The 23,534-nt window shown below is 40.0% G+C and overlaps 1 protein-coding gene across 1 annotated transcript in view; it reads right to left on the reverse strand.

The window, feature by feature from the left end:
* FBN1 (fibrillin 1) overlaps positions 1–23,534 on the reverse strand; it is a 144,492-nt gene that overhangs the window by 6,176 nt on the left and 114,782 nt on the right. Inside the window, exons 39-62 of the mRNA XM_056499865.1 lie at positions 23,355–23,423; positions 23,115–23,240; positions 21,729–21,851; positions 21,460–21,618; positions 20,535–20,606; positions 18,221–18,346; positions 17,332–17,454; positions 14,417–14,542; positions 13,582–13,698; positions 13,082–13,210; positions 12,695–12,814; positions 12,139–12,264; positions 10,013–10,162; positions 8,633–8,698; positions 7,823–7,939; positions 7,347–7,466; positions 5,624–5,746; positions 5,072–5,203; positions 4,349–4,474; positions 3,607–3,813; positions 2,894–3,019; positions 2,561–2,683; positions 1,535–1,651; positions 642–770 (exon numbers count right to left, since the gene is read on the reverse strand). Coding sequence (XP_056355840.1) covers positions 642–770; positions 1,535–1,651; positions 2,561–2,683; positions 2,894–3,019; positions 3,607–3,813; positions 4,349–4,474; positions 5,072–5,203; positions 5,624–5,746; positions 7,347–7,466; positions 7,823–7,939; positions 8,633–8,698; positions 10,013–10,162; positions 12,139–12,264; positions 12,695–12,814; positions 13,082–13,210; positions 13,582–13,698; positions 14,417–14,542; positions 17,332–17,454; positions 18,221–18,346; positions 20,535–20,606; positions 21,460–21,618; positions 21,729–21,851; positions 23,115–23,240; positions 23,355–23,423 — 2,952 coding nt within the window. The remainder of the gene's footprint in view (positions 1–641; positions 771–1,534; positions 1,652–2,560; positions 2,684–2,893; positions 3,020–3,606; positions 3,814–4,348; positions 4,475–5,071; positions 5,204–5,623; positions 5,747–7,346; positions 7,467–7,822; positions 7,940–8,632; positions 8,699–10,012; positions 10,163–12,138; positions 12,265–12,694; positions 12,815–13,081; positions 13,211–13,581; positions 13,699–14,416; positions 14,543–17,331; positions 17,455–18,220; positions 18,347–20,534; positions 20,607–21,459; positions 21,619–21,728; positions 21,852–23,114; positions 23,241–23,354; positions 23,424–23,534) is intronic.

Below are 23,534 nucleotides of genomic sequence, written 5' to 3' on the forward strand. Positions count from 1 at the left end.
CCACAGCAAGTAATACATGGCTGAACACCATGAAAAGCTCTCACATTCAGCAAAAAGTTTCATTTTTGCATTCTGCTGTGGAGCAGACAGCAGAAAGCCATTTGTATATGGGATCCCTAATGTCTTCCTAAGGGTCCCAGCTCCACAGCAGACAGACCCTTACTTTTACCCAGGCATCCAACCCAAAAATCCCAGGATGCCTCTTTTCAAAACAACCCAAACTCTGTCCCAGGAGAAGGCTCTAAGGACCCAGAGGAATAAGTCTACAGTCCTTGAACTCTCTCTTGAGCAGGTCTCCTTGGAGATGTAAGACTTCCTGTCCTTGAATCCCTCAGAAATCTATGCACGATTCAAAAGAAGTTCACTGAACTTATGACACTTAAACTAAAACATTCCAGGCTATGTCTCCTCAGACAATTTGCCCAATCCTTTAGAACCCCACAATACATCCATTTTTTTCTGGCCCACAGAGAGAAATATTGCCTTGTTGCTAAATTTCTGTACTCCCCCCTCACTTCAAGCTACACATGATCCTTCTGTAGATTTTGGTGCTTACTCCATAGGTCCTTCCTTGGGTGACAGAAGAAAGAGGATTAAGGAAGCAAGAGAAGGCCAAGTGAAATGCATTGTGTTGCACCCACCTTCACAGCTCTGCCCAGTCTGATCAAGTGAGAAGCCACGTTGACACTCACAAACAAAACTTCCTGGTGTATTCTGGCAAATGCCCTTTGCCCCACAAAGATTGATCTCGGTAGCACACTCGTTGTTGTCTGAGGGAAGCCAAAGCTCAGTGTTAGTTTGTAGCTGTCATTTCAAAGCTGATGCTTTGGCCATGTTAATGATGGAAGGGTTGTGGCAGGAGGTAAAGGCACATCAGTAACACAGGTGTCCCACTGCCCTCCCAGGTTCTCCTCTGCATTACAGGACAGTTACACTGCCTTGTTTTGAATTTGGAAACACAAAAGTAATAAGATGGGAAGCTTTCTTTTCTTCACCATGAATAAGGAGTTTGATGTTTTGGTTTCCAAAAACCTCCAAATTCACACCAATACCATGGGATCATCAAACTGACACAGAAACAGGGTACAGCTTGCAGAGCAGAAAGTGTGTTTTGTGGGAGGAAGCAGTTTAGTTTAACATTTCCATGTACCCAATGGGTATGTCTTCAGAGGACATGTGCAGAAATGTTTATTTCATAGCTGTTTCAAGAAGCCTTGACATGATCTCAATGAGCTACAAAAAAAGAAATAGAACTGTATTTTTGCTCAATGCCTAAGAAAGGATAAGGCAAGAATTACAGTGCTGTTTTTACTGCCTGGTTCTTGCAAGTGCAAAATTCAAAGACAGATTATGAAAGCATGGGAAGGTAGGAGGAAGGGGCCTCTCTGCATTTCTGGTGGGATTAGGATCAGAATCTGGCCTATGTTTCCACTTGGTTCTTCAGGAAGATGATTTTACCTTTTTGCTACTTTGCTTCTGGGTTAAGGGTCAATAATAAATCCCAAATCTGTGTCTATCTTCCCACATCACCTACCAATGCAGGCTGTATGGTGCTGAGTGAATCCAGGAGGACATTTGCAAGTGAATCCCCCAATAGTGTTGACACAAAGGAACTGGCAGTTGTGCTGCTTTGTTGCACATTCATCAAGATCTAGAAAAACCAAGAAAACATCTTTCATTTATGTTCCCTGGACTCAGAAAGAAGTGATTACAAACAAATAACAGCAAATAAAGCCTTTTGAATTTACACCTCATTTTCCATGCTGGTATCCAGTTCCTCTTACATGAAGCCCCACATTTAATGAACGGGGCTTTGGAGCAACACAGTGTCCATGCAAACATTGAATTGCAGACAACACTCTCATCTGTCTGAAAGTTGCTGTGACATAATAAAAGTCTGCTCAGCCAATAAATGGGAAGTCACCATCTTCATGAGACCTGGCAGATTGGAAAATGGCCTTGCACTAAAGCACACTATTACTCCAAAAGAAATACTGAAATGCTAACAACAAAGTACACTGTCGTTCTCCATGCCAAATTTGGAATTGCTGTTCTAACTTGTGTGGTTTTAGTCAAATCTTAGTAAACAAGATACATAAATATGTCTTGGAATTCTAACAAATATTCCAAAATCTCTCCTGCACTGCTGTGCCTTATCCTGCATGCTGCAAACGCAGTAGGTAAAAATTCTGTTGATGCTGGGCAATGCACTGGAAACATCTTTGCATCCAATAAGATTCATTTATCATTGAATTATATGGCTTAAACCAACAGGCTTGCCAAAATAAGAACAATCATATATATATTATTAATTCAAAAATCTTTAAAGATCAGCTGCCATCAACCTGCAAAAAATCCTGTTGATCTGTTGTTCATCCAAATTAACAAGGAATTAGCTGAAATACCAGCTCCATCCTGTGCAGGCCATTTCCACATTTCCATTAGTGAAAATACTCAACATGAATCAAGGAGATTCAGATTTGCATCATTTAAATGTCCTTGCAATTATTTTTGCCTCTGAAACACAGTTTCTGCAGTAAATTTTTTTCTTGATTTTTACCTTTGCAGCTTCTCCCATCTTCTTGCAGGATGTATCCTTTTGGACATGAACACTGATAGCTCCCCTCTGTGTTTTTGCAGATGAAATTGCAAGGTTTTGGAGACTCATTGCATTCATTCAGATCTACAAGAAGCAAAACCAGATACCTCAGTGCTCTTAATCAAGATTTGTGATAATGTTTTACAAAATGTTCAGGATAGATCAGAAGGAAATCCAAATCTCCAAAAAGTTAACAAGTGACATTTTACTTTCTCATTTTTCAAAATATATTTCCTTCTTCAAGTCCTCTCTTAGTAATAACTTTATATACAAACACCACAACAAAAAACCTACCAATGCAAAGAGTGCCAGTGACATCTGTAGTATAGCCTGGATTGCACAGACAGTGATAAGTTCCCCTCTCATTGATGCACTCCCCGTTGCGGCAGACATCATGAATAACCTTGCACTCATCAATATCTGCAATTAAACGAGGGTTAGTCGTCAGTGGAACAAAACTGACTTTGTACAGCTTCAATAAATTCTTGTGACCTGACACAGAGAAACCCACACCTTACAAAAAATAATGATATAAAATTGTGAAATATTGTACAGATTTAAGGAGAAATATTAAGTGGAAAAATACAGAATGGAGCATCAATCTAACTTCATTATGCAAAGATCAAGCTGTGTGTGGAAGGGAATAACTGGAGCTGATCATGTATCAGCCTCTACAGATCAAACACCACTTTGCATTCATGTACACAAATATCTCTCAATGTATGCCTGCAACTCACTCAAATGTGAGAGTGCAAATGCCCATTTCAGTGCATGTCAGTCAAGCAGGACATAGAGCAAGTATCTGCCAAGATGGGATGGATGCCTTCTCATCAAGGCTGTGCACCTTCCTCCTAAAGGACTATACTCGGTCAGCAAGAAAAATCTCAGAAAATTTCAGCTGATATCCAAAACATTCAGGATCTTACAGTGTTCAAATACGCAAAAAGAGAGTTTATAATTTATCACTTAATTTGACACTGTCTAAGATATCATTTAATGAAAAGTACCTGCTCCACTGGATGTGTATCCTCGGCCATGAGGGCAAAGCTTCTTGAAGGCCACAGTGCCTGGGAAGGGACAGACCTCACAGTTCTGCCCCCAGCCTCGGCCACCGTCACAGCAGCATTCGGACTTGGTGACAGCGTTCCTGTTGCTCGATCCGATTTGGCACATACTTTGTAAGACTTCAGTGAAGCAGTAACCCTCCCTGTTGTCTGGAAGACAAGTTGTGCATCACAGAGGATCCTAATGGTGAGTTCTAGAGGTCACGAGATACTGGGCATTTAGTCAGAAATATAACAGAAAGGACATACTTCACCCTGAAACTGTGGAACTGAGAGTGAAAGACTAGCAGCAGTAAGAAGGAGAGAATGACATCTAAAGGAAACAAAGATGAGAACTTTAGCAAAAGGTGGAAGACAAGAAGTTACAGTATGCTTATAAAAATGTATGTTTCTGTTTGAACCTATAGAAAAAGAAGTGGCTGAAACTCAGGACCACAGAAATGTCAGAGCATTTCCTGGCTGACTGAAACCATGGAACTGTCGGCTTTCATAGCAAGTCACCCCAGCTGGACTGAATGAGGCAGGGAAGAAGGAAATTGCAAGAGGACACCTACATATGAATGTCCCTTCCCAAAGACATGCAAATTCAAGAGTGTGTTTTCTCAGCACACATTTCTAAATTGAATTTCAGCCCTCATTGCTGCTATGCAAGTGCCAGCTCATGCAGGTGTAAATTGGGACTTACCAAGGCACTCGTCCTGGGTGTCGCTGACCGTGAACCCCTCGTTGCACTCACACTTGAAACTCCCCACTGTGTTCACACAGCGGCCGTTCTCACAGAGCCCAGGTTTGGTCTGACATTCATTCTCATCTGCATTTTTGAAATTTTATTACATTATTAGATTAATGTAGGTAAGAGGTTGGTACAGAACTCTCATGCTGTGCATTCTGCCTGCTTAAACTTCAATTTTTTTTTTTTCTTATATTTTTAAGTTTCTTTTCTTCAATTTTCAGAGGAAAGATGGCCATCTAGTTCACAATTGTTATATGTATTATATCTGCAGTATACTCCTCACTGGTTTTCAAAATTTTTCATAGTTACAGCTGCACTTCTGAATGCCATCCAAGGTTTAAAAAAAATCAGATTTACTTTTATTTATGCTAGAAGAGATACACAAGCCTACAGCAACAAACCCAAATCCTCACCTTCTTCCCTCAGAGCATTCAGCAGCAGCAGCAGCAGCACAAACTGATTGTAAAGACACCCACACCCAGACTTTCTAGTTACTGCCCACAGATGTGTACATCTGAACAGCAAAACCAAGTGTGTGCAGCACCAACAGATCCATTACACAAGTAGTTGTGAAATTCTGCCCCTGAGTTTCTTAACGCTTCATTAAATCCAGAATTTTTAGCCCTGCTGAGGAACTGTGTATTTCAAGAGCTTCAACACTTCAGTTTCACTTACCTATACAGCCTTCCCCGTCCGGTCTGCGCTGATAACCAGGCCCACAGATACACATATAGGTGCCAATTAGGTTTTTGCATTCCATCTGTTTTGAGTCACAGTCATGAATTCCTTCTTCACACTCATTCTGATCTAAAACACAAGGTTTAGACTTTATTATATAGAGACATGATCCTGGAAATTCACAATTGTAAATTCTGCCTTTGGAATCTGTCATAATCAAGCCCTATACATACATTTATTGTTCTAAACCAACCATAAAATATACTAGCCTTGAGCAAATTGATTTGTCCCAAATGCCCATTTTTAGGGCAAGACAAAACCACATCATCTGATATGACCTCACTTTAGGCAGATGTATAAATTTACTGGCAGGACAGGCGTAGTACAATCAAGTGCTTAATGCAAACCATAGAATTTCATCCTAAATTCTTTCTGACTCAGTTACTTCCTGGGATTAAAACTCTGGCCCAATAGTGCAGTGAGTCAGAGCCCTGCCCCTGCAGGAACTGAAATCATTCTCTCATAACTGTGAGTGTGGTAGGGCTTTACCTCTGCACATTCTCCGGTCCTCGCGCAGAACGTACCCCCCGGGGCACTTGCACTCGTAGGATCCAAAAGTGTTCACGCAGCGGAAGGCGCAGAGCAGAGGGTTCTGAATGCACTCATTGACATCTGGATTTGGAGCAACAAAGACCAGGGGGAGAGAAACACTTGGTAAAACCCAGCAGACTTGAGTGCACAGGTATTAGGTACAGGCAATACCACAGATCCCAGTTTACTGAGGACTAGATTTTAATAGCTGGGGACCCTTGGTTTTACTCTTCATGGATTTCTGTAGAGAAGCAGGCATCAGACACACCAGGATGTTTGCACAGCTACCTGAAGTTTCAATAAGTTCAACAGCAAGCGGCCAATGGAAATAATTTCCAGATCGGTGCTGCCAGAATACTTGCTCAGTTAAAAATACGTATTTTCCCCACCTAGGTTCGGTTTTTTGGATTGGTTATTTAAATTCTACATGCATTAGTTCAGCTTCCTCATAAACTGAATTCCATAAAACAATATCCTTCCTAGAAACATTATTTTGAAGTGCATTTACATACAGTCTGGACTACTTGAGTAATTACTGCTATATAGTGATGTTTATGCACTCTGCTAGCTCCTCCTCTGCAATTTGAGCTTCTACCCAAATTCCACAGGGAAGTGAATGAAGCTCTAGCTGTATGTAAAAATAATGCAAACTGATGCAAAAATAGAAGAATTCTTTTGCATGGGCTTGCAAAGAAATAGATTGTGGCAGATAATTTAGGAACAGCTGTGTCAAGTCAGAGGACAGTGTCAGAACGTCCTAGGACATTCTTCTCTCCCTGGTTGTAACAGGAGATGAGTATTAAAAACTTCATACCCTGTATGCAGAGATCTTTCCCCTGACGCAGCCTCTCAGTTTAAGGATTCCCACAGCCAAAAGCCACAACTAAACTATCAAGCTTAACTTCCACTGATGGATTCCCACACAAATTTGTATAATCTCTTTCTGGGTCAATTTAAGCTTGTGGCCTCACAAACATTCTTCACCAAAGGGTTCCACAACTTAAATAAGTACCATGCATACAAAAATGTTTGCTTTGGTTTGTCTAACATGGTCTCTCTATTTTTGGTACCTTTACCACTTGTGGCTTTATAAAATCATATATCTCTTTAACCACATTTTCCACACTGAAAATTCTAATTTCTTTTTCTTCGATGCCTCTGATCTTCCTTGCTTCTCTTCATCCACTTTCAAATTTTAATTTTTGAAATTAGACAACAAAGCATGAAAAATATTCAGCCTAGGGGTACCATGGTAATTGTTGAGTACTGTATTTGTATTTTCTCGTTTGTTCCCTGTTTCTTCCCTAACTCACTCAAGCAGCCCATTTCCTCTCTTCATCATCCACAGTGAGTCTCTTCACTCAAGGAGGTAGGCAAAAACCATACACACAGTAAACAGCACTTCTGGGAACTGTTCTGAAGAGACTGCACCCCAACATGCTCCTCTCTGGGCAGTCCCTTAGTAGATACCACCTGAAAGTCTGTCCACCCCAGCTCCAGTCACAGAAATATCCTACAGTTCAATGTGGATACAGGAAGGAGGAGCCCATTTTCCCATTTCAGACAAAGAGGTATTGTGCCAAGTGTCCATATTTTATTTTTAAAGCTGTTTTACTCCCCTCAGCTGTTCTGAAAATCAGGGAACACAATTACAGCAGTCCTTAGCACACAGGAGTCTCACCTTCACAGGTCATCATTGGCCCAGGCTCAAATCCTTCTACACAGGTGCATTCAAAGCCTCCTATCACATTCCTGCAAGTTCCATTTCCACATGGGTTTCCAACAGCACATTCATCAGTATCTGCAAGTAGTTAGACCAAGGCAAGAATACATGGTTATTCTCAGCCAAAACGATAAAAAATTTATATTGTTGATGTACAACCAGAAAAACAGAAAATGCAAGTACTCACAAGTACTGAATTAGAACCACAGACTCCTAAAATAATTTGGGATTGCTAGAGGTTATCTGGGTCAAACACTCAGCCTGAGCAGGGCCAACTTGGAGCAGATTGCTCAGGCCCTGCCCTGGCAGGTTTTAAGCACTAGCAGGGAGGAAGACTCCACAATGTTAGAATAAAACAAACCCACTGCTCCTTAATGCCATACTTAGTAATTCAGGAGAATCTTTAAAATGGAAGCTGGAACAGCCATACTTACCCACACATTCTGCTCCTTGTAGGATGTAACCATATGGACATTCACAGCGGAAGGACCCATCTGTGTTGATACACTGCCCAAATTTACAGTTATCAGGATCAAGGCACTCATCCACATCTTAACCAGAAATACAAACAACACAGTAAGTGAAACTGGCTTCATGTGCTTTTAGACTTCTCTCAAAGAACAAAGTGTTCTGGCAAAAAATATTTCTGAGATCATAAAAAGTACTAATATTTAAATTCCAACATATTAGGACTAGGGCACAGAATTTATTTTGCAGGCCAGCTTTCAGAATGCAGAAAAGAAATGTCAGATATAAACCTCTCTGACTGGGGCTACAGGGAAAGCAGCAGATATGAAAAGCAGTAGTCATCCAGTGCTCCTTAAATGCAAACTTTTGCCAATAAGGCTGAAGTGCTGTTTGTCTTGGGAGAGAACAGAATGTACTGAAGGGATCTGGGAAACTGTGGTTTGCACTTCTGGAGGATTAAAACCATTTACTGTAAACAGGCTACACATATTGTAAAAGAAAAGACAAGTATGCTACGTGACATTAGATACATTCTCTAGATCCTACATAAGTTTCCTAGCTCTAAAAGAAGTTTAATTTCTGATATTTGAGATATTCAAGCTGGAATTTGAAATCAATATGAAAAATTGGGGAAGATAAAAGGTATAGACGTTTCCACAATTCATGGCTTTGGGAAATAGTTGCAGAGGTGTTATTCTCAATTGAAATGGAGATTGGCTTATGGGTGGAAACGGGACACTGATGCAGAAGTGGCACCGTGCATTACAGGCACTTACCCAGCCTTGCATCACCAGGTCCAACAAGGATGCCAATTCCAAATGGACAAATCTGTCTGAATGCCTCTGAAAAAAAACCATAAAAATCAAACCATATGTTAAAGTCTATCTTGGCAATCAGCATTCTGCACAAACTACACATAACCACTGCTACCAGTTCATCTTCCTCATGTTCAGGTCCAGAAAAAAGGTATGTCAATGTACAAACTTATCATCTTATATTCATGCAAAAACTGTATGTTTGCTTTACATTTCTTCTGTTCTCCTGTATGCATTTGTATAAAATCCTGTGAATAATTAGCAGTATTTAACTTCCTTAAGAAACAAACAAATGCAGCATTTCTGTTTTGGAAGTATCAAAAGTAATGACTGCATTTTTTTCTGCATCTTTTCTGTTGCAAAAGTAAAATTTCTTACATTTTCTGAAAAAGGCATAATTTAATCCAGACTTGGTTATCTTAAAACTATTTCTTTTTTAAAACATGAGAAAAAGGGCCTTGATATCCTTTGGGAGACTTTGGACTGTGAAAAATACACATGCTGACACTTCAAGGAAATGCTGCAACATAAGCTGTGCTTTTCAACTGACTTTGGTTCACATGGTCCATGTCAATGGAATGAAACATACACAGGCAGTTGGCCTAGGAGGAATATTGCAACTGGCACTTCTAATTCTCCTTTCTAGCCTCAGCTTTTGTGAGGATTTTCTGCAAAACATCTACATGACTAATGAATGGAACGAACTGCAATCCTGTATTGCTGAAACCAGTAATGCTGTTAACCGCATTTGTCAGCACAAATTAAAGTCCGTTCAGCAAATTGCACCATGATGCTACAGAGGCCTGTTGAGTTGCTTGATGTCAGTTACTCAGTCTTAAAAAGGATACTAACAAAGGAAAGTGTTTCTTTAGCAATGGTCCAGGCAGGCTTTCCTTCCTCAAGGCCTGCATTTTGTTATCCCCTGTTATTTTTGCAAGTCATTCACATTGATAAGATTGCAAATTTACATTTTCTTAATAACAAAATTCAGATGCAGATCTAGTTTAACTGTTTAGGGTTTTATTTTAATTAGACTTCATGTTTATGGCAGGAATTGCTACTCAGAGCCTGTATTAAGGACCTACTTGCTGATACCCATAGCAAAATACCCAGCACCTAAAGACTGTAACAAATCCATAAGCAAGGAAGGAATATGTTTGATATCTGACTATCCAAGGGACATGGTTTTCTAGACTGCAATGGCATCTACTTTACAGAGACCTCTGACAATTACTAGGGTTGAACACCTTTAGAAAATTATCTTTCAAAATTCCTTCTAATAAGAATCCAAACCTCCTTTCAGTTCAGAGAGGCAGTATGGTAAGCTACTCAATAACCCACCATCTGCTTCCTCTGGGCAGAGCTCACAGGGATCTCCCCATCCCTGCCCCTTTAAGGCACAGCAACACTCTTGTTTGGAGTGGTTTCGGGACTTTGGCACAGAACACTTTCCATCTTCAAACTTGGTAAAGCAGTAGCTCACTCTCAGATCTGCATAGAGAAAAAAACTTGTTATGAGCAGTTAGGGTAACCTTGGCACAATTTTCACTTAGAGGTGTTAACTGCAAAATTACAGGACACCTACCACCAAAACACTCAACTTCCATGTAGCTCTGTTAATAGGGACCATCATTGTCTGTGTGGAAGATCTGAATAAGGAGGGAAGCTCCCTACCTCAGTAAAGAAAAGCTATGGGACAGTTTCCTACTTCAGTTATGGAAAAGCAAGGGTTTTTCTCTTTGGTCCAGCAGAAATGGAAGGGCTGTACTGTCCTCTTATCCTTACTCCTCTTTGAAAAAACTGAATATTGCCTCATGAATTTATATTCTCTTACTAGTAAGAATCACTCAAGTCAAGATATTTTCATCAACTTGCAATGACAATATTGTGTAGTGCTAAAATGAGAGGCAATTTTCAACAGCCCTTTCCTTCCTCCTTCTTCCGGAGGTACACACAGACAAAGCAAATTCTCCCTGTGCACTAAATTTTATTCCCTGGAGCTGGGTAACCAGGATGCTGGACAGAGCTGAGATCACAGACCACAAGCATCCAGCAGGCAGGGAGCTGGCAGCTCTCTGTGCTGGCAGGGGGACAGCACCAGGGCAGTTATGGAAGCAGCTGCTCATCCAGTTTTCCGGCTGCAGCATCAATGCTGGGCAAAATCCAGGTTTTAACAAAGCCCTAGGTAATGGGAAGTTTTGAAAAAAACTTTGTTTGCCCTGAGATACTTGAAAAAAGAACAATCCTCTTTAGAGCATGGAGAGAAGCCCTTTTGAAGTTCATATACAAGTGTGCATTTCCTTCTGACATTATATGGAACAGTGGCCTATGTTAAAAAAAGTAGAAGATTGGGCTGAATTCTTTTTTTGGGATTTTGTTTCTTGGTGGGTTTTTGTGATTTTTTTTCTTCTTACCTGAAGAAAAGAAAACCCTCAGACTGAAGAAACTTCATTTATACAAGCTACATAAACACAGCTAAAACACACTTTCTTGATGTTGAATGAAGTAACTGTGCCAAACTGCATGGTGGTTTGAAGACTTGGATGAATGTTTACTGCAGGTTGGATTCATTTTTACCAAAACCACAATTTCATTTAGCCCACTGTGAAGTGAAGAACTCACTATGGTGTCAACAAGCATCACTGCTCTGTGCCAAGCAAAACTAGAGGTCCTTATAAAGGTCTTACTCATCAGTGGTTCCCACTGTGCACAGTGTATAGGACATTTAATGCTGTGTCTATTTCATTATTTCCAAAGTCTTTAAAGTAACACACTCCCTAATTTGCTGTGTTTTTTCTTTATACACAAAATAAACTAACCTGTGACTTTTAATTACTAGATATTCAGCTTTTAGCATCTCATCTGTTAGTGCCCACGTTTAGGCTCTGAATGGCGTATGCCAGTATTTATTCCAGTAATCTGGAAGCCAAAAGACACTTCAGATTTCCCTAAGCACATGGATGCCTATTGTCCACACAACATTGCTTGCAAATTTTTTCCAACAATCTTTTTTTCAACCCACATGTTTGCAGAGAGGATCAGCAAATAACAAGTGTTATGGTGAATATGGTAAGTGCTAAGGAGAACCTTAAAACTGGAAATGCTGCCTGTAGTCTCCTGCCTGTATTCATGCTCTATCTCTGTGTCTTGTTGTTGTCTACACAGAGTCCAGGTAGCCCCAGTAGATCTTCCAGGGGTGCAAAGAAAGGATTTCAGGACAATAATTTCATTGCTTAACCTGCTGCGTTTAACATTAACTTCACCCCTTTTATTGCAGCATTCTGTTTAATGAAAAACAGATGTTAGGGCAAGACAGAACCTGGCCCCAGCTACAGAATTATCATGTTTTCCCTATGAAAAACACTGTTTGGGTCCAGAGCCTTCTTGCTGTATTAGAAACAGCTCGCTGAAAAGGCATTTATGAAACAAACAAATTTTGAAATGTCAGAAAATAGGAAAGAACTTACCTTGGCATCGCCTTCCTGTGGAAGACAATACAAAGCCTTCAGGACACAGACATTTGAAACTGCCTGGAGTGTTGCTGCATGTGCCCAGGGCACAAATTTCTGGCTGTTCCACACACTCATCAATGTCTGTGAAAAAAGTAATTAAAGAGACGAGAAATAATAATATTTACACTGGCAGCTGTATTACATAAAGAGCAATTTTACATCATCACTGACATCTATCATATTTGACAAACAAAAAGGCCCAAAAAAAAGAACAGAAAGAGGAAGCAGTAGCCCAAGTGCAAAATCCACTAGTTAGTGTTCAAATCCTCAGGCACTGGGCAAACTTCAGCAACGTAGCACCAAGGAAATAGCCTGGGATTATATTTTTCTAGGGTTCAGAGCAAGTGGCTCCAGTTCAAATAAATGTTAGTAAGACCATTTCTAGGAAGTGAGAGACTTACTGTAGACTGTCACAAAAGACTAAACATTACTCACATTTAAATGCAAAGGAAATAGGTAGCAATTTCAAGTAGCTAAGAAAGAGACAGAAGAAGGATTGTTCTGTACACACCTTCACATTTGTCATTCTGCAGGATGTATCCAGGAGGACAGATACATCTGAATGAGCCATCCAGGTTCTGACACGTGCCTGGCGAGCATTTTCCAGGCTCCAGTGCACACTCATTGATATCTAGAAGAAAAGAAAGACAATTTATTTGAGGTAATTGCTATTATCTCAATAAATCTCTGACTGAGGCCACTTTAATTTTGATTCCATCAAACTGAAGGTGTAACTTTACAGGAGCAGGAGGAGTCATGTTCTTGTCCCCTTGTCATTGTTTCCTTCTGCTAGGTACAATGATGGCAGTGTGACAGTTCTCTCTGATCCTACTGTTTCACTAAGCATATCTGCTCAAGGTTTGCTGCACTTTGTTTCAACCTAAAAGAAAGCACTCACCAACACAAGTCCTTCCATCTAGAGCCACCTCATAGCCATCATTGCAGAGACACTGGAAAGACCCAATGGTGTTCACACACTGACCATTTCTGCAGAGCATTCCATTTCCACTTGCACACTCATCCACGTCTAGGAAAAATAACATTAAAAGATGTCAGAAACATCAGCAACAATGGAAACTGGGTAGGTGAGATTTCTGTTTCCACCATATCAATAAAGAAACTGATAACACAATCCTGTTTCAAGAGAAAGTTAGAGGAAATTAATATATTATAAAACTGTCAGAGCAGGAATAAAACCCAAATATTCCTGTATCTTGTGCCAACATTTGAGTGGCACTAGAAAAGTGAGCAGTGCATAATCAAAGAGGCCTTTTGAGACTGACAAAATAGGGTTTTGTCTTTAATCACGCAGATCACACAAAAGAGAAGATGGCACTGATGGTACTTTTATTAGGAGCAGAAAGTGTCAGGAACACTGCCTGGCTCAGCAGCCCTTACCTATGCAGTCGTTGTTGTGGGAGAGGATGAAGCCCAGGTTGCAGCGGCAGTTGAAGGAGCCAATGGTGTTCCTGCAGGTTCCGTTGCCGCACGCGTCTCTCTCACACTCGTTAATATCTACGAAGCAACAGAAGAGAAATAATCCACTGCCACAGACAGAAGGAAAAAAGATTGTCCTGTCTCTCAAAAGATTTTACATATATTTACACACTGGATACTAACATGCACAAAAAAAAAAATCAAGGGTCCAACAATCATTTACTTTGCTGTGGCTCCTATATCACTCTTCCCAAAGTAAGCTATCTTTAATTGTAAGCATTCTGAAATCTCAATTTGTTCATGAAACACACAACTGACAGTTGTGAACAGGAAAAATACAAAATTCCCTTGTTAATGATTCCCTTATTGAAGATGAATGTTTCTGAAAAGGCAAGAAATCTACCTTTCATTCACTCTATTAACAAGTAGGCCATACACAAGTGCTGCATTGCAACACTAATCTATTAAATTTCTTGCCTAAAGGAATAAGCAAGACAAGATGCTCCAGAAAATTCTACGAAGTATGAAATATTTTCTTCACAAATGAAGAAGAAATTAGACATCATCAAAGCATTCACAGAAAGGATATGTAATTTTAAAGGTCTGCTCTTCTTTAATGAGAGGTTTCCATTCAGTATCAGCTTATTATCATCTCTAATGGCCAGATTTGCACCCTTGTCTGGTGGCAAAAGGCTCATGATCTCAGATATTATAATGCAACTCCTTATTACAGAGAGACCAGACTTAGTAACTATTTTAATGGGAGCCTAAGTTCAGTTTAATTTGATATACTTACCTATACACATTGTCCTGTCATCATTGGTTTTGAATCCATTGTGACAAATGCAGTAGAAACTTCCAACAGTGTCAATACACTGCCCATGACTGCAGATATTGGGAATTTCTTGACATTCATTTCGATCTGAAACCAAGAGAAAGTTAAGGCGTCTAAACTACAAGGCTGGAAAGATGCATTAGCAGCAACCACGACAGTTTCCAGTGCATGGCCTAACTTAAAATAGTATTTTTCATTTATTAATGACAAAAACATTACCAAGTAAATTCCAGAAAAGAGGCTTATTTGCATGTAAATTACCTCTTCCACTATTTGTGGACCTGAAAACAATTTAGCATAAAAATGCTTTTTAGCAAACTCAAATTCTTGCTGGAGGAAAAGCATATCACCATGGCTTTGAAAAGCAGAATTAATGACACAAGATTGGAAAGGATCTGAGTCTGAGGGCTCTATATTGACTGCAGGAGATATGAAAGAGGCATATGAATTACAGTTTGCATTCTTCTCACGAAAGCAGCTACTTGCATTTAGCTACATTTGATTGTACAAATTGCATTATCAACTCATGAAAATCAACAGAACAGAAAGGGGGATAAACACCACAATTTTCTCACTAGGCCCAGAAAGAGATAAAAAGCACTGGATTTATCAGCTCATCATGCAGAGAGAAAACAGGCACACATACACGTGTTGCAGCATCCATGAAACGTGGTGATCCTTTGAACTAGACAGAGCTCAAACAGCAAGAAGAGTTACTGCAATATGGAATCAGGGGATATTTTGTAGAATTCTGCAGAGAAGAAGGAGAGTTCTCCTGCCAGCCTGTGATTTCTGCCTTACAACAGCAGGGCACCTCTTATACTTGTTCAACAGCCAACTGCTTCCTGCTACTCTAGTTAGAAATGCTTTCAGGCAGAACTCAGGATTCTATCAATAGTAAATGAAATAAAATGTTAACAAACAAAATGTTTGCTCTCTGGCATAGTTTTTTTCCATGACAAATCAGAAACACCAAATGAGGTGTTTCTGTTAACCTCATCTGTTGACCTCATCATCACTAAGAGCTGGTTTGATTCAATATGCTTCCTTCCTTCCTCCTTTGGATGCTGCAGCTCCAAAATATGGAAACTGAGGTGCTGCCATGAGCTTACATTAAAACTGATTAGGCTCTAGTGCTTAGTAATTTTCTTTTATGTGCAATCTAAGCCAAGCAGATGCAATTTATCAGCAAACCATCCCCAGGTCATTGCAAAACTAATAATCAAGTTGTTCGTAATTGCAAAGAACTTCATGTATTAAAATTCATGTTCCTGCCTCTCTTCTGCACTGGATTTGGCACAGGGACAACCAGCACATGGAGGATCCTGACAGCCCCAGAATCTCTGTACATCCCATGGGGCTGTGAGTAACTCTGGATGGGTGTGCACTGAGGACCAAGCTCTCCCAGTGCTATTGATGACAGCACTACTAATTACAGTTTGAAGGAGGCAGAAGGAAAACCAATGCTGTCTTAAAAACTCCTAATCTTTACAGCTCAGGAGAGCAGAGGCAAAAGAAAAATCATGACTCTGGTGCTTTGTGGACAAATGAATAGTCATGTGAAAAACTAATTTATAAGAAAAATTATTTATTTTACCACAATAGAGAGCACCAGAAGAATGCTATCTTGAAGGCAAGGTAAATGCAGTACTCCTAGTACTAGTGGCTGTGATATATCAGGTTTGACTCAATAGCACATAAACTTCCAGGGTGCAATAGTTTTCTGTGCAGTAGCACCCAATAGTGCAAGGTGCACATCACTCTCTGCTCCCAGCAGAGGGGTTAGGAATTTCCTTCCTTTGCTGGATCATGTACTTTGTCAACCACTTTTATTTTTACTCTAATTGTGTAACTTTATTTTCACCAAATATAAAATAAGAGCAAAATACAGGGAAGTATTACTGTTTGTGCCAATTCATCTTTGGAATTGTAAGTCATATCAGAACCTTCTCTTGCTCTTCCTGTACTGCTGTAATGAACCCTTAAAAACAACAATTACATTAGGAACATATTGAATATTTACATGTGCCACTTCATAGCTTAACAAAGCAAAGTTTTAGTTCTCATACTAGTGTTCTGATTTCCCCTACACCCTTTTCCCATAAGGGTCACATGAAACAATGAAAAAGTGTACTGCAGGGAAAAGTGCACTTCCTAAAACTGAAGTACTCAGAAGCAAAATCCCAAGGATAATGTTACTAGCTTCCGCTGTAATTCTTATTTTGTTCAGAAATGTATACAGCATATAATATTTACAGCAGCTTGGCCCACTGCAGTCTTTAAAATCTCAGCAATTCTTCAAGTAAGCAAGATAACATGAATGCCTCTCTGGACTAAGATATTGTAAGAAAAAGCAAATATATTAGAAAACTGTAGTCCCACTCACTGAGTATTTAAAAATAATGTTATGGCTCCTGTTTAAATCTGTATCAAAGTTAGGAAATTCAACAATAAGCTTTTCAAATTAGTTATGGCATACAGGCAAGCAGACAAGTCTACCGTATCAACAGAGGCTCCAGCAGCAAACATAGAATTATTTGTAAAAATACAAGTGGAAAATACATATAGAAAACCATAATGAAAATCAGAAAATACACAAAGGTAGTGCATCAAATGGTCTTCCTGTCCTAGATGTGACAAGAGCTAAAGAAAAATGCTTGCATTTGGTGGGATAAAGTGAAAGACAAACACCTATTTAGGTTTTTAACTTCCACTTATACATCCATCGGATGGGCCTGGAATTACCCCAATGTTTATGGGATACCCTGAAAGACTTTAAGAGAAGAGTTCTTGAAGCCCAGATCATCTCCTGAAATACCAACTATCTGGAGAGGAGAGATGTTTTTTCAAGCCCTTTAAAATCCCCAGGCACCCACCAGTGCAGCGCCCTGTGGACGTGAACCTGTAGCCAGGTTTGCAGTCACAGCGGTAGCTCCCGGCTGTGTTCACACACTCTGCATTTTGCTGGCAAACTGGTCCATTCTGGCATTCATCAATATCTGTCAAGACAAAAGAGGAATTTGATTTTTACAGTAAGCTGGCAGTGGAAAGATGTCAAAACCGTATTTTTTTAGCATACAGGTATTAATAGCTTTCAGTGTAAACACTGTCACAAAGCTTTTAGGCATAAAAATTTTGATCATTTGCCTTACTTCAGGTGCTGCAAAAGGAGAACTTTATCTCCCCAGAAATGTAACTGGTTTTCACTTAAAAGCAGCACACAGAAGAAACTTTTACTCAAAGCTCTCAATGCCTTGCCTGTAGCACCCATGTTGTCAGCAGTCATAACACACACCAGAGAATAACAGCAATGACAGAAGGACATGCTCCCTTCAGTTTCCTCATTAAACTGACTAATACAATGTTAGGGAATGTTTAAACTTAAGAAAAAAGCCTCACATCTGTTTATAATTTTTACAAAAATATTTGTTCCATTAGAAAAAAAAAAATCTTGGAATTTAAAAAAATTGTGCTCATGATATGACTCAGGACTATTATTTTTTTTCTTGGCTTTACTGTTTAATGTGAAAAAAACCCATTTCTTCCCATGACTGCTGACTCATGTGCCTTCAAGGCCTTAAATGTCTGACAGAAAATGTGGTATTTTCTATGCAAAATAATTAAAAATGTCTGAATTAACACAGACTTATTACACTGATAGCATTATTTTCCCCTCATTAAGGATGCCTTCAAGGCTCTGATTTGGCAGTGTGTGAGTTTCCAGCTGGTAAGACATCATTCCTCTGAATGAGAGGAGCACTCTACCTTCGCAGATCAGGAGCTTGTCATTGTAGAAGAAACCCACTGGACACTCGCATCGGAAGCTGCCAACCATGTTTATGCAGATCCCATTTTCACACACTCCAGGAATCTCTCTGCATTCATCAATATCTGCAAGGATAATTTTTTTTTAATACTTGTATTGAGCATTTCATGGAATCTTCTGCTACAGAGTATGTCCTTATGCATTTACCCTTTAAGATAATTATCAAACATATAATGCAAACATCAGAATGTTCCCAACTGAACAGTGAGGGAGTCATTCCAAACTGGAAATTTAGGTATTTCCTTCTTTGTCAGGTTCTGACTCTTCTCTGTACTGATGGCATATTCTGCTACAGACGAATACAGAGGAAGGCATGTCCTTCCACCCACAGCCCTGATGAACCTCATCCCCTTCCCAAGTGCCACAGTGGAGTCATTGGGAAGAGCCAAACAGAGACACAATGCAACTGTCTTTGGTTTAATTTAGGAGAGCATGACTGAATGCAAACACTTATCAGAATTAGTTTTGCACTGTTTTACCCTAGTTTAATCTGAAAAAACTTTCAGGTTCTTATGTAACAGTTTGAAAATGCCAATGACAGGTAACATCTGAAGTGCTGCCAACATGCTATTAATTAGATTGATTAAGCCAAGCAGCCAGGGCTTGCCAAGGCTTTATATACACCCCAGTTAAGTAACTGATTTTGGCAGGAAAAAATCCAGCTGCTATTACAATTATATGTCTTGCCTATTGGGTCCTTACATATCTTAATATTCTGACATGAGAGAGTTCAGAGACTCCTCCAAAGCCTCTGCCTTTAGTAAACACTGACATATGCAATGAGGTACACGGTCACAGAATATGGTGGTAAATTGTCAGCTAATGGGAGATTCCATCAGATAATGTGGTTTTGTTCGTTTTGTTTTTGGGGTTTTGTTTTGCTGCTAGATCAAATCCTTAATTTTCTACATTAGATTCTGTAATTTTGCGTCCTCTGATACACAGGATGAGTAAAAACAGAACTATTTCTGTTTCTGAAACAAACACCTGGAGTAACTATACAGAGCTTTAATCCAAACAGAGAGTAACATCACTGGACTGTAGGCAAATACAAAAAACTGCCCCTGCAGAGGGCTCTCCCTTGATCCTGTGCCTGCAGGTGTAAGGGCTGTGAGCAACCCCTGTGCAGAGCAGCAGGCTGAGTGCTACAGCCTCGATCCCAAAGCAGCAGGGAGAGCTGTGATTTGCACAGCTGTGAGAAGCTGTGTGCAGCAGTCTCAGCACAGCACTGGCTGTCCTGGTGGGCTCTGCAGGACTGCCCTTCTGTTTCCATTGGCTCCTGAACTGCACAGCTCCCTGCTGTGGCACAGCAGCCTGCAACACCCCTGCACACGTCAAGCACTGCAGCTGCAGCTTCTACCTGTGCTTGTTAGCAAGAGCCAAGGGCTCCCTGCTGATGCTGATGAAGGGCCCAATTTGCTTGAGCACTCTGCAATAATCTGAACAAATGCAAATACCTAGAAGGGGAAACTTTGCTACCAAGAAATGACCCAGTAAATAATAAATATTGTGCGTTTCTGGAACCTCTTTAAAAATTACACTCCGCACTTTACTAGAAATATTTTCATCTAAATAACTAAACACTGCACCACAGCAACAGCTTAATGCTAAAGCATCTGATTACTGTCTATATGCCATCTCTGTTTGTTGCAGGGTACATTATCTGCTTTTCATTTGCATTTTAGTGTAAATGAAAACAAAAGGGAGTCCCATTAGGGATTTACTCAATTCCTTGTCCTAAAATTCCTCTTTCTCTCCCTCTTTTTGTTTTGCAATTTGTTACTCACGATTCAAATGTAACACACAATAACATATGTGAGAAATATTCCAGCTGAGCAGAAGAAAGGATTTTTGTGTCAAACCAATACCCAGGGGTACTGATGTGAAATGTCAGACTAAATCTTGCTTTAGTTTAAAGAAAGACTTCCAGTTCCTCTCAGACCAAACGCTGGTTGGCCTTACTCCCAGACCTCTCATTCCCAGTGTCTGTGCCCTGCTCATGTAGCCCTGATTACAGTTTCTTTGGAGCTCTGTGTTGCCTTGATTACAAGCAGCAACTGTCACTGCTGCCAGCTAGGAGCAGCCAGGCAGAAAGTTTGCACTTAAGTTGGACTTAAACAGAGAGTTGAACTCCATTACACTGTTTCATTGTTATTCATTACATGAAAAATAAACAACTGGGAAAACAAACCTCCCCCCTTCCCTGTGCAGAGGTAGCATGGAATTTAGTTCAAAACATAAATTACAGCTCACCAACTGGTAATCCTGTATAAATGTCAATGAAGAAGCCAGGCCTTTGACTTCCACAGAGTGTGGAGAATTCATCTGCAACAAGAAAGCAAAGCAGTGATTAAAGCATTTTGAATTAATCAACAGTCAAAAATTCGTCATATGTTCTGGCCAAGAAAGTTCTTCTACTCTTTCAGCACCTGCAGGGCACACAAAGGTAGGCACCCCCTTTCCCAAACTCACCATGTGAGTTCCCTTGGCTTCTCATCCAGTTGGGATCACATGCTTATTTTGCTCTGCTTATGCCTATCTCTGTGCATTACAGTGTCTGCATACAATTTCAGATCTGACTCTTAAGAACCTGAACTACAAGTAGGAAGCTAATCAAGTGTCTAGGAAGTTGTTCTTGAAGCAAACCACCTCAAACCAGAGTGAGATGTCCTGCAGTCTTACCCAGTGTGGAAGACTCATGTATGCCCATACAATTAGCAGAGACACTCTTACATCTTATATTTGGCTGCTCAACACAGATCATTCTCAGAGCACACCAGGGTATCTCTGCAAGCCCCTGGCTGCCACAAAGGCCCTTCATGGCAAACAGCAATCAAGGCAGAGCAGACCAGACCCCATATTTGTTAGAGAAATGCCAATAAAATCCTGGTCAGCGCCAGCCCTTGCAAAGAGATGGATTAATTGATACAAAGTGTGAAGTCTCTGAGACAGTGAAACTGCCACAAGGTAGGCACAGCCCAGCAGCTTGGACACAAACCACTCCACAAATGCCTTCATCATGACTAGGGTGGATCATCTCCAGGACAATGAGGCAACTAATCCCTTCATTTTAGACACACAAGAGCAGAAAAAGACATAGCATCTCTAATGGTGTTGCCTCACTAAGAGTAATTATGTTACCAAGACCTTCAGATAGCTTTGCAATGCAAAAAGGTACCTGTGCTCGGGATAGGACACTGCTCACAAGGCTTATTCCATGCACGCCCGATGTTGTAGGAACAGCAGCACATTTTCTTGGTCATATTGAAGAGCAGCTCACCATCACAGGTTTGATTGTCAGCATAGTAATTCCTATAACACAGACTTCTTCTCATATCTGTGAAAATGAAGAAAACCTCAGGCCAATGCAGTAGGCAACTCTTAGGGAAGATGATCTCCCTGGCCCAAAGCACTAAGATAAAGCTTTAAAGAAACCCCAGCACATACCCATGCAGTTGTTTCCTCCATTGACTTGCATGTAATCAGGAGGGCAGATGCAGGTGTAGTTCCCAACAGTATTGTAGCATGTGCCAGGCCCACAAATGCCAGGTGTCTCACACTCATTCACATCTAGAAGAGAGCAAACAGACAGTGAGTGAGTGGCCACAGAAGCTTTTATATTGTGCTTCTGAGAACAAAAATGTCTCAGTAATGCCTGAAGTAGGAAAGATGCCTGAATAGCCGAAGAGCTGAAGGGGGTCTGAGGAAGGTCATGGTGGAGGGAAGCCACACACAGAAGGAAGTAGCAGCACAGGTGGCCATGGAAAGCCCAGCTGTGATACAAAGATGAGAGCTCTGATATGTCTGGATAGCTCAAAAAAAGCAATTTGGCTTTTGCATCTGTGCACAAAAATAGTATTTGAGGATCTCCTCCATTCTGGATTCTTAGATCTGGAAAAGAATCAAAGTGGTCTCTGTGGAGTTCTGACTGATATTGGCTGACTGGGGAAAGCAAGCCCATTTACCCATACAAGATGTCATATTTACTTCATCAAGAGACTAAGTTTTGTTTAAGAAAGTCTAACTAAAACCAAATTCAATTCTATCTCCAAAACACCTCAGCTCCCAAAAGTTACAAAAGATTTCCCCAGCCTTAAAGTTTTAGAGTATCTTTGACACAGCACTCAGCATCTGTCAGGCTACATAAACATAATGTGGATGAAGCACTTTGGTTCAGCCTTAATTTATAAATAATATAAATATATTAATTTATAAATGGTCCTGAAAGTTTTGTATTTCTGCAGTGTTTTGCACTTTATAGGCACTACATATTGGTAACAATCTGGAAGACCAAAGACAACTGCACAACAGGAAATTTTAGAACTTCATGGGTTGCTTAAGGCACATAATGTGACACGTACTTCTGACTGTGGTATGGAAAGGAAAATGTTTTGCAGTACAACCAATATTTTCAGTTGACCATTGGATCAGTAGGAGCAAAAAAAGCAGTGGAAAAATACATGGAGACACCAGTCCACCAGACTAATGAGGAAAGTTTGTTCTTTTATCTGACTGCTTATTCATTGGCCATTGCCAAACAGCTACTTTTTATAGCCAGTTAGCAAATTATGTCTTACTTATAGAAAAAGTTGTTGAGTTTTCTGGTTTTGGTCAAAATATGGTAATTTTAAAAAAACTTTGCATATATTTCAACATAGTCAAGAAGGAATTTTCACACTCTTAATGCAAGACTTCAACTTATTCCCACCCTAGGGTTTTACACTGCTTAGTCTAGTTATTTTCCTTTTCAAAGAAAGATTAATTCTCTGCATATTGACCTCTCATTATTTTCAAAGAATAAAGCAGAAGACTAGTTAAGTGAAAGCTCCATACCATCACACACTCGAGTCTCTTCATTCAGGTAGTACCCTGATGGACACTGACACTGGAAGCTACCAAATGTATTAATACATTTTCCTCCTTGGCAAAGTCCAGGCAGCTCTTGACATTCATCAATATCTGTCCAAACAAATGCATAAACATTTCATTAATGTTTTCGAAGAAAAAAAAAGAAGACCTTCACTACAGTTTCACAATTCCATACATGTAAATATAGGAAATTGCAAACATTACCTTCTAATATGACTGTAATAGGGTTTGGTCTGAATCCTTCCCCTCCAGGGCAAAGAACCTTATATTCAGCTGAAAACAAAACAGATTTATGAGCATATGATAGTAGAAACATTTTCAGCACAATTGTTTTTGAAACCAGTTCAGATTGTTACAGATAATTTAAATGGAAATTTACAAACT

The sequence above is a fragment of the Oenanthe melanoleuca genome, chromosome 10 (genome assembly GCF_029582105.1).
Source record: "Oenanthe melanoleuca isolate GR-GAL-2019-014 chromosome 10, OMel1.0, whole genome shotgun sequence".
Classification (NCBI taxonomy): domain Eukaryota; kingdom Metazoa; phylum Chordata; class Aves; order Passeriformes; family Muscicapidae; genus Oenanthe; species Oenanthe melanoleuca.